The sequence below is a fragment of the Oreochromis niloticus genome, linkage group LG10 (assembly GCF_001858045.2).
Source record: "Oreochromis niloticus isolate F11D_XX linkage group LG10, O_niloticus_UMD_NMBU, whole genome shotgun sequence".
Taxonomy (NCBI): Eukaryota; Metazoa; Chordata; class Actinopteri; order Cichliformes; family Cichlidae; genus Oreochromis; species Oreochromis niloticus.
In genome coordinates, this window is record NC_031975.2 from 31,232,937 (window position 1) to 31,243,817 (window position 10,881).

General features: G+C 44.4%; 1 protein-coding gene across 1 annotated transcript; it reads right to left on the bottom strand.

The window, feature by feature from the left end:
* Positions 1–3,332: 3,332 nt before the first annotated feature.
* On the bottom strand, positions 3,333–5,535 carry LOC109203946 (zinc finger BED domain-containing protein 1-like). Its single transcript, XM_019364165.2, has 4 exons — positions 4,433–5,535; positions 4,183–4,326; positions 4,020–4,088; positions 3,333–3,924 (listed from the first exon to the last, which is right to left on the bottom strand). The coding sequence occupies exons 2-4, from the start codon at positions 4,288–4,290 to the stop codon at positions 3,517–3,519; spliced, it is 585 nt and encodes a 194-aa protein (XP_019219710.1). The 5' UTR covers positions 4,291–4,326; positions 4,433–5,535; the 3' UTR covers positions 3,333–3,516.
* Positions 5,536–10,881: the final 5,346 nt, after the last annotated feature.

Below are 10,881 nucleotides of genomic sequence, written 5' to 3' on the forward strand. Positions count from 1 at the left end.
TAAGGACATCAGACCTCTATACTCAAACACAGAAACACTGAAGGAATGAAAGTTTGTGGAGACTCATAATACATCTAACTAAGTCACCTCCCATGTGCAACGTAACTTTAAGGGACTCCTTTTTATGAGGTTTTCAGGGGTTGTGCCCACCTGAAAGTTGTGTAAGGGGTGGATCAATCCAAATAATCAATAGCAATATTGATATGTTGTTATTGGTATTGGATCAATACTAGCATGGCTGGATTGCTAACTTTAGCTTGTTTCTCTCTGAGTTCAGTACGTTTCTCCCACTTCATCACCTGAAGCGCCTGCTGAATGAAAAGACGAGGATATTCAGGTCTAGGAACAAGGAGGAGCTGAGAAGGTGTAAAGATACATACAGAGAGAAGGCGGACCGAGCCAATGAGCTGAATCAGTTTTTCATTTCAGTACTGGACCCCCTGTTGCCTCTCCTCACACAACAGCAAACTTAACACAGCCATCAAACAATCCACCACTCCATCTGCTGGTGAGAAAATGAAGCATCACACTTAATATCAGGTGATTTTAATCATGTCTTAGTAAAGAAATGAAAAAAAGCTTCATTCTCGTCTTCATGTGTATGCTTCCTGTCACACTAGGTTGGAGCTCTCTTATGGATCAGTAAAGGACACGGATAAATGTTTTACAGAACAATGTGGAAGCACTTTATGATGTTTATAAATCTGTAATTCCTCCAGATTTAAAATGAATGTTTACTGTAATGTTTCTGTGTAAGAGTGGCATTTAAATTATCTAATAACCTTGGGTGTTATAGTGAAAATACACGGGCTGTGTTATGGAGTGACTTAACCTCACCATCTTACATCAAAAATAAAATGGTAAATGGCCTGTATTTGTATAGCACTTTACTTAGTCCCTAAGGACCCTGTCAAGAGATGTATTCTAAAGCACTTCTTCAGTTGAGAATCAGAGAGGAGAAACACAGTTTTACTTGTATACAAGAGCATCACAGAGCACCCGCAGTGAGAGTGAGGGCTCTGTGACACGCACTCTGAGACTGCCCAGGGCCCTGTTTCAGAAAGCCGGTTTAGTGCAAACTCTGAGTAAGTATACCCTGAGTTAACGAAAACTCTGGGTTTTCGGTTTCACAAAGCGAGTTTAGATTAATTCTGAGTGAGTTACTATGACGACACACTCCGTGAAGCTAACCTGCCCCCTAGCAGGTTTACTTCAACTAACCCTGAACTTCTCCGTCTCTTTGTCGGAAACCTGACTGTAGGAAGTGTCAGACATGGTGCCCCTTCCTTGAAGAGCCAGTAGATGTTGAAGCCCAAATCCTCCGCAGAGCTCTCCGCCGGGAGAGAGTGATTAGAGCGCGTTTGGACATTTTATCATTTCCTGATGATTTTCTGTGTGAACGTTACCGTTTTTCAGCACAATCTATAATTTATTTGAATAACATCCTCAGGCCTTATATTGCTCATGTGACACATCGCGGACATTCTCTCAGTTCTGTACATATTATTTGTATTGCACTTCGTTTTTTTGCAAACGGGAGCTTTCTGTATAATATTGGTGACGCTGAGCACGTTTCCAAGGCTACCGTCTGTCGGGCAGTCAGGAATGTTACAGTTGCACTGAAACGTCTCCTGTACTCGTTTGTGGTGTTCCCCGGTCATAGACCCACAAGATTTATCAAAGAGGGATTCCACAAAATTGCAGGTATCAGGATGAACAAAACTTAATTCATGATGTGGTGATACTTGAACTACTACTTAGATTTTACATTTATTTTCAGGGTTCCCAGGCGTGATTGGCTGTATAGATGGCACTCACATTCCATTCTGCTGCTTGAAGTGTTCCATTTCCAAAAAGCATTTTTTTATTTTCTTGATCAAACAGGTCTTGTACAGCTGCTTTACAGGGAGCTATTGAAACACAGAAAATAGCATTGACATTCATAGTACATGCCTACTTAGGTTGGTTGTAAATCAGTGCTGAACATCTTACTGAGGAAAGGTTTGTTGGAGAAGTGGCTGGACCCTCTTCCTCTACATTTTTTATATTTCATTTTTACTTGCTGCCAGGAACGTTTGGGGCCTGTTGGGTTGCACATGCGCTCACATCACATCACAAAATAAAATGTATAAAATAAAAAATAAAATGAAATATAATAAAATAACGTGTTAAATGGGTGGAAATCCCTAGATCAATGTTTAAATTAACACTCACGCATTGACTCTGTCGGCTATGTATTGCCATGCATGCTCCCTTTCTTTTGCAGCTGAGGCTGTGTTACTTTTTTTCCGCAAAATGTGCATGTTATCGGCTTATGCTGCCATCAGAATTTCGGCCTCAAGCGCTGTAAAATACATTGGCCGCGCCTTCTTTCCCTCCGTCTCCATGGTGACTCGCTTAATCTGTGCTCCACTAATCAGGGCTTTATGCGCGTGCTTAACTTGGGGTTAAAGCAACTCCACATTGATTGAACTAATTGTTATCAGCCTTTCTGAAACCGAATATTCCGAGTTGGACAGTTCGGGGTTACTCAACCCTGAGTATCATTTTTAACTCTGAGTTTTCTAAACCGGCTTTCTGAAACAGGGCCCTGGTCTTTATTTATACATCAGTGGGTGTTTGTTCCTTACATTGGAATGTGGATGTTTAGGTGTGTGTGTGTGTGTGTGTGTGTGTGTGTGTGTGTGTGTGTGTGTGACCCCATAAACGACTTCCCTAAACCTGCTGGTCTGGAAGTCCAACAGTTCATCTAAACAAAATGCACTTAGCCTAAAACAGACATAGATACGTTTATCCTATCATAAAACAATAAGACAAGGTATGACCTCTCCCATACTCCCAGGATGTGGGTTTAAATGCCAGAACACCCTGGAATGCACACAAAGCCTACTAAAGATCACACATCCTACACAATCGATTATACACCTCTAAGCATATATGGAAACTTATATCATTAAAAGATTATACTGACTACTAAGTACAATTTTCCATTGATAGACCCCAAAGCGCTTTACACTACATCCAGTCATCCACACATTCACACACTGGTGATGACAAGCTACATTGTAGCCACAGCTGCCCTGGGGCGCACTGACAGAGGCGAGGCTGCCGGACACTGGCGCCACCGGGCCCTCTGACCACCACCAGTAGGCAACGGGTGAAGTGTCTTGCCACAACGACTGAGACTGTCGGAGCTGGGGCTTGAACCGGCAACCTTCCGATTACAAGACAAACTGCCAACTCTTGAGCCAGATCACGACACAAAACCTCAAGAAGAGTATGAATAGGGATGGGTATCGTTTAGGTTTTATCCGATACCGGTGCCAAAACGGTACTTTTGAAACGATGCCGGTGCTTAAACGGTGCTCGAACCGGTGCTTAAAGAATAAAGAACACAAACTTCGTCCAAAAACCTCTTGTGTTTTTATTTTTCCCAGTAATTTTTTTTAAGCAAAATGATAACAAAGTTAGCCCTTTCTGTCAATAAAACATAACTTCTTTGGTTGGAACCAGTGCTTAAACAATTGAAAACACAAACTTTGTCATGAAACCTGTGATGTTTAGCAGTTTTTTTTGCAAGAAGATAATCATATTAGCCTTTTCTGGAGCTATACGGCATCGCTCTTGGCTGATGGCATGCCCAGCACAAGAGAAAACTCTTTCAGAAGGCGTTGATGAGGCTGGGACACACAAGTATTTTTCTGATAGGGCAGATAAATTGGGGAGTGTATCCCTCATACTCCACCACCAGGCCACAGGGTCTTGTCCAGAGGTAATTCCTGGCAGTCTTTTGTATATTTGAAGCTCCTTCTGTACCTGCTCTGTGATTGAGGGGACTCTACCCGCTTGAGAAGCAGCCTGTTGAAGCTCTCTGTCTTCATACTCAAACAGCTTTTCTAAGGGTGACTTCTGGACCTTACTTAGCTGAAAAACAACAAAAAAAGATGTGTGAGGTTTGTAAAATAAATAAAGATCACTTTTAGAATGTAGTGGTTGTGTTAGAAAAAATCTGAAATTACATATTTTTCTGGCTTGTCCATGTCAGCATCATCCACCTCGCTGTGTGCTTTGGGGTCCTCAGTGGGAGGCTATGGACACACAGATAGTAAAAGAGCATTCCTTCAACATAGAAACTACATCATGATGCAAAAGGACAAGATTGTACACACACAATGAAAATACCTGTGCAACTGCTGCTGTGGCATTTGCAACTGCTGCCTTCTCCAACCTGTCCCAGATGTCAGTAGCTGCCTCACCACCTAGCCTGCCTTTAAAACGTGGGTCCATCATCGCGGCCTCCTTCAGAAATTTCTGAAGGTTTTCATCCTTTAAGTAAAACAAGATATAACATAGGAGCTGATACTGAAAAAAGGTAACCCTATTTTTCATGCGCATTGATATTGTCTGCAGATGTAACGCAATCTGTACTTACGCCAATGCTTTAATGCTTGGAAATCAGGACTGTTGACCTTGGGCAGTTCACTAGGTGTCAGTGTCATCAATTTCACCCCGATGTCTAGGCCCAGAATCACAGTTTCTCTAGAAATAGGTTACAAGAATTCAAATGTGTCCCAAATATCTGTATCCCGTCAGAGGCTAGTTTCGTAAAGGAGATTGGTAGTAGCTGCTCCACCACAGGAACAGTAAGCCTTCCAGCACACAATGGACACCACACTCACTTGACATAAACACATTTATTAAACACAATTTTAAATAATAATCTTTTTTTTAGTGTCCTTCCACTCGGCGTCCCCCCCAAAAAATAAAAATAAATGCAAATATGTATCCTTTAAGGTCCTTTGGCCAAAAGAAAATCACCTGAGCTCAGGGAAAAGTAAAGTGCACTGTTGGGGCCCTTTGAATTATTCCTACCGCTCTGTTGGAACAGCGTAGTGTCCAATAATAGTATCCAGCAAGCAGAAGCATCCACCCGCAGCAACGACCATCTACCGGCCAGGACGATTCAGCTGAGTCATCAGATGAGGACTTCCACAAGGCAGTTCATCCAGTAGGATCCAGGGTATCAAAAGGCAAACAAACCAGCCCGAATTTCCAGCTCGCAGAGGGCACGAGAGCAGCATGCGCGTCATCGGACGAACGGAAGGAAAAACTCTGTGGCTAGACTAGGGAGTGGCTATGCGCACGGCACAGTGGTGCGTTCAGTGACTACCAAATAATCAGAAATCCCATACTCAAAAAATGACCTGGGTTACACTCTCCCCCTCTAAAGTGCATGAGTCTCTGCATGCACAATTGACTTAACAGGTGTGTGAAGGAAAGTGCTCTGAGAGAATACAATTGCGAAACTCTGACAAAAAGGAATTGAGAGCTAAAATTAAAGGCTCACCTAACTCATCATAAGTTAGTTTACGAGGTTGGCGTCTCTCTCTCCCAGAACGCCGCAACTCTACTGTCTCTGGCTCTGAACTCTGCTCAGCAGTGTTGGTGCTCTCTTGATTCATTTCAACAGGTTCTGTCTGTTCAGGAATGTCAATAACAACCCAACCTGGACCTTCATCAGATGGAATGGGAGATGTGGTCACCTCATTGCTTTCTGAGTGTAACAAAGGTTCAGGTTCAGAAACATGACTGGGTGTTTCTTGTGCGTGTAACTCGTCTTGTGGCTCTGCACGGGGCAAGGTAGAATGCACATCCCCGGTGGACAGCTGAGGTGTGATAACCTGCCTTTCAGTCTGGATAAAAGGACCTCTGGTTATTATTTCTGGAACCACAAAAGCTGGATACACTTCGTCCTCATCACTGTATACCTCATCTTCCTGACCATCTGGGTTATCAGAAGATTGTACTTCTCTTTCGGCTTTGTTTCTCAGTTTCTTCCCTTTTGTGGGCTCATGAGATCTGCTCCCTGCCATTTCTTCCACAGGTAAGAACCCACACGGTAGAAGGAGATCCCTGTGTAAGGTGCGTTTTGGCCCATCTCCCAACTCGGGTTCCACAACATAGACAGGGCCATCATTGATGCGTTTAACCACAACATGTACTTTCTGTTCCCACCTGTCTGAGATTTTGTGTTTACCTCTGATACTCATGTTCCTAACCAAAACCCTGTCTCCTGCACAGAGCTCGACCACTCTAATCCTCTTGTCAAACCTAGCTTTATTCCTTTCTCCGATCTTCTGGGAGTTTTTTGCAGCTAGGGTGTAGCTCTCCTCCAGACGTTGACGAAGGTTGTTCACATACTCTGAATGAGACTTATGGTTGGCATTTTCAGGTTGGATACCTAAGACCAGATCAATGGGTAGTCGGGGTTGTCTGCCAAACATCAGTTCATATGGAGAGTAACCAGTCGTGTCGTTTCTCGTGCAGTTATACGCATCCAATCCAATCCAATCCAATCCAGTTTTATTTATAGAGCACTTTAAAATACCCAGCACAGGAACAAAGTGCTGTACAGAAAATACATTAAAACAATAGAATAACAGAAAACAGCAAAGATAAATAAATAAAACACATAATAAATAAAATTAAAACAGCCCTATATTAAAATAAAAAACAAGATAAAACAGCATCGAATCACCTAAAAACAACTGAAATAAAAATAAAAATAAAATAAAAATAAAAACCAACATCTCACGTGGTGTCAAAGGCCAGGGTAAAGAGGTGGGTTTTCAAGAGTGACTTAAAAACAGGTAAAGAACTGGCCTGTCTAATCTCTAAAGGAAGCTCGTTCCACAGTTTTGGAGCTGCTACAGCAAAAGCACGATCTCCTCTAAGTTTAGAGGAGATCATGAACTAAGGGTTTAACAAAGTCCCTCCAGTGAGATTTGTCTTCCTCTTCCAAAGTACCCAACATATCAAGAAGCGTCCGGTTAAACCTTTCCACTGGGTTTCCGCGGGGATGATAAGGTGTAGTGCAGATTTTGTCTGCTCCTATCAACGCACATAGCTCTTTGATTGTGTGAGATTCAAAGTCTCTACCCTGATCACTGAGTAGACGACTGGGAAACCCATAATGGACTATGAAGTTCTCCCATAGAGCTTTTGCAATGGTCCTTGACTTCTGATCTTTAGTTGGCACTGCCACAGCAAACTTTGTAAAATGGTCAGTGATAACTAATATGTTCCGGGTGTCTCTGTTGTCTGGCTCAAGTGACAAATAGTCCATACAAACGAGTTCAAGCGGGTAAGTTGTTATAATATTTTCAAGAGGCACTGCCCTCTGAGGCACTGCTTTCCTCCTGACACAGCGTGGACACTGTCTGCACTTCTCTTCTACAGACTTTGTCATCATTGGCCAATAGAATCTGGCACGGGCAAGATGTAGTGCACGTTCAAACCCAAGATGACCAATTTCATCATGTACTCCACGCAATGCTTTCTCTCTGAACTGTTCAGGTAGGACTAACTGCCATACAATGTTGTCTCTATCTGTCCATTTCCTGTACAATACTCCATCTCTCAGTTCAAGCCTTCTCCACTCCTTGAGAAGGAGCCTAACATCAGGAGCTTCAAAGTTTGTTTCTCTGAAACTGGGCTTTTGAGCTCTTTCAATGAAGGTGATGACACGTGAGACAACCGGGTCATCCCTCTGAGCTTTATACCAGTCAGAGCTTGTCAGATGGTAATGTGTCTTCTCCAAATACATCCGCAACTGTTGAGGGATCAACAGCAAGAGACTCTACAGCCAAAGGTTGTTCTAGATTTGAACAGTGCTCGATCTTTGACACCACAAGATGGCGCTGACATAAGGCAGATACCACCTCGTGACTCATCTCGTTGCTCACCTCTAGAAGACGGTTTTTCATGTCATCAACTCTCTCCTTTTCTTTGATGAAATCCTCATCTTCAAAAGGAGGAGCTTGTGGTCGTCGGGACAGCACGTCTGCATCGCGATTGGCATGACCAGCCCGTACTTAACAGTGAACTGATAAGTAGACAGCGCAGCTAACCAGCGATGACCAGCAGCATCTAACTTCGCAGATGTCAGCACATACGTGAGAGGATTGTTATCCGTCACAATGGTGAAGTTAGCGCCATAAAGATAGCTGTTAAACTTCTCACAAACTGCCCACTTCAAAGCTAGAAATTCAAGCTTGTGAGTGGGATAGTTTCTCTCACTTTTGGAAAGTCCCCTGCTTGCATAAGCCACAGCTCTCAGCTTCCCATCCTGCTCTTGGTAGAGTGCTGCACCCAAGCCTTCACGACTGGCATCAGTGTGCAGGACATATGGTAGCTGCGGATTGGCAAAAGCAAGGACAGGTGCCGATGTCAGTCTCTCAATCAAAGTCTTAAATGCATTTTCGCATTCAGTGTCCACTCCTCTCCAAAAGGTAAGTTAATGTTCGATGGTTGTCTGAAACGTTCTCCAAGATACACTTTACCCCTCTTTTTGGGTGAGTAGTAACCGGCCGTGAGACTATTTAAAGGCTTTGCGATTTTTGAGTATCCATCAATGAATCTCCGGTAATAACCGGCGAAGCCCAGAAAACATTTTAGCTCTCTCTTGTTTGTAGGACGAGGCCATGTTTTCAAAGCTGAGATCTTATCAGGATCTGTGTGAACTCCTTGGGCATCAACCACATGGCCAAGGTATTTCACCGAGGGCCTAAAGAAATGACATTTTTCTGGGGACAGTCTCAACCCAAAGTCCCTCAACCGGTTCAGCACCCTCATGAGTCTCACCTCATGTTCCTCCAGGGTGTCTGAAAACACAATCAGATCATCCAAAACCACAAGTACTTCACTCAAGTTCAAATCCCCAACACACTTCTCCATCAGTCGTTGAAACGTACTTGGAGCATTTGTAACGCCCTGAGGCATGCGATTAAACTCGTAAAACCCCAGAGGACAGACAAAAGCAGTTTTAGCTTTATCTTCCTCGGCCATCTCAACCTGATAATAGCCTGATTTGAGGTCCATGACCGAGAACCACTTGGCGCCACTAAGGGCCGTAAAGGTCTCGTCAATGTTTGGGAGGGCATAAGCATCCCTAATGGTCCGTGCGTTCAGCTTCCGGTAATCAACGCACAACCTGATTGAACCGTCCTTTTTACGCACAACTACTATTGGAGATGCGTAGGGACTCTCCGACTCCCTAATGACCCCTGCATCAAGCAGTTCTTTGAGGTGTTGCTTGACAGCTTCTCTGTCACTTGGGTGGATGGGCCTCGACCGTTCCTTAAACGGCGTGTCATTGTTCAGCCAAATGTGGTGCTTTACCACAGTGGTATGACCGTAAGACAGGTCATCAACCGCAAACACTTCTGAAATGGACTTGAGCTTGGTGGTAATGCGCTCTCTCCATTCTTCAGAGATGGGTGACTCATCAAGATTAAACTTTAGCTTCCCTCTATCAAACTTGTCATGAGAAGAAGCATTTGAAACAGGTGCCAGGGGTGAAATGTGCTGGGCTACACATAACCTGGGCAACTGTACTTCCTGGTTGCAATACAATACTGTGCCCACTCAAGTTCTGCAAGACGACTGGAACCTTACTCTTAGCTTTGTAAGGGATGTCTATCAAAGCAGTCTCAAGAAATAAACCACCGGGTAACTTGTGGTGTTCATTTGGTTCAAGGACAAAACTTAGGTTGGGAGTGTTCTTTCTCAGCCTAACATCACCAATTACACAGCACTTCCGGTTGGCAGGGATGGTGACCGGTACTTTCCCGTGCAACCTTACTGGACATGTGTGGCAATCATCCATTTGTTTAGCCAAGTGCTGGAGAACCAGTGCTACATCTCTGGAACACAGTCTGTGAAGGAAATCTGGACCGTCACGTTCAGATAACTTATCATGGAGTCTTAACAGTGCATTAGTACCAATCAAAACTGGTATTCTGCTGTTAAAATGGCACTCAGGCACAACGAGAGCCAAAACAACCAACTCTTCTGTCATGGTCCTGGGTCGGTGACCCAGCGCTTTGAGTTTGTTATTATCAGTTTTCTAGTTTATTCTGATTCTGTACTTGTTCTTAGGGTCTGAGTTGTGTGTTTCTGTCATACCTACCTGTGCCTGTCCTCGGTGCTCTGTTCATGTCCCTGTGTGTTGTAAATCAGCCTGTGGGTTCCCTGTTTTACTTTGAAGGTTCGTGTTCTAGATTTCCTGTCTTATTCTGAAGGTCGGTGTCTGTTGTCATCGTGTTCAGCTTGTCTCCTCAGGTCGTCTTGTGTATTAGAATCAGCTGTGCTCCCACCTGTATGTCATTACCTGGTCTCCTTGTTTGTGTGTGTGTGTGTATATATAGTGGGTGTCAGTCTGTGCCTGTGGTCGGCTCGTCTGCGTTCGTCTGCATTTGTCTGCGTATCTCTGCGTTCTTCTGTGTATCTCTGCGTATCTCTGCGTACCTCTGCGTCTCTCTGCATTCTCCGTTTCGTATTACTTCAGGTTTGCTCTTTAGTTTATCCCAGTTTAGGTCTGCTTCAGTAGCTGCTCATACTTTATTGCCCGTTTTTGTCACCCTGCCACTGTGTAAATAAACTCACTCATATCATCAGTCGGCTGCCTGCATTTTGGGTCATCCTTTCATTCCACAACACGACTGCTGCCCCAGCCGTGACAGTACGAGCCGACCAAACATGGACCCAGCAGCATCCGCACCCTCCCAGGAGTTTCGGGAGGAAGTAATTGACTCTGTTTCGAGGTTGATTAATCTCTGGCTCGAACGTGAGGGGGAGGAATTGCACCGCGCTGTAGAAGCCAGGCTACAGCGATTACTCTCTGCTCACCACTGGCTACTGGACTCTCTTCATCCGCTCGCACAGGACTTCATTCTGAACGAGCTTCACCTTCACCCTTCAACCGCTACCACTTCCCAACCCAGCCCGGCGGCGAATGTTTTGCTCTGCCTGCCGGGGAATCTGCGGCCCGGCCCGCCGGAGGTGGAATTACCCGGCCGGTCGGTGCTATCCCCAAGAAGG

What these genes read in the sequence shown, in the direction of transcription:
- LOC109203946 (XM_019364165.2), bottom strand. Translation starts at nt 4,290, where the DNA reads ATGATGGACCCACGTTTTAAAGGCAGGCTAGGTGGTGAGGCAGCTACT. An exon ending in CCACAGCAGCAGTTGCACAG is followed by an intron (nt 4,089 to 4,182) that starts GTATTTTCATTG and finishes GTGTGTCCATAG; the next exon opens with CCTCCCACTGAGGACCCCAA. An exon ending in TGGACAAGCCAGAAAAATAT is followed by an intron (nt 3,925 to 4,019) that starts GTAATTTCAGAT and finishes GTTGTTTTTCAG; the next exon opens with CTAAGTAAGGTCCAGAAGTC.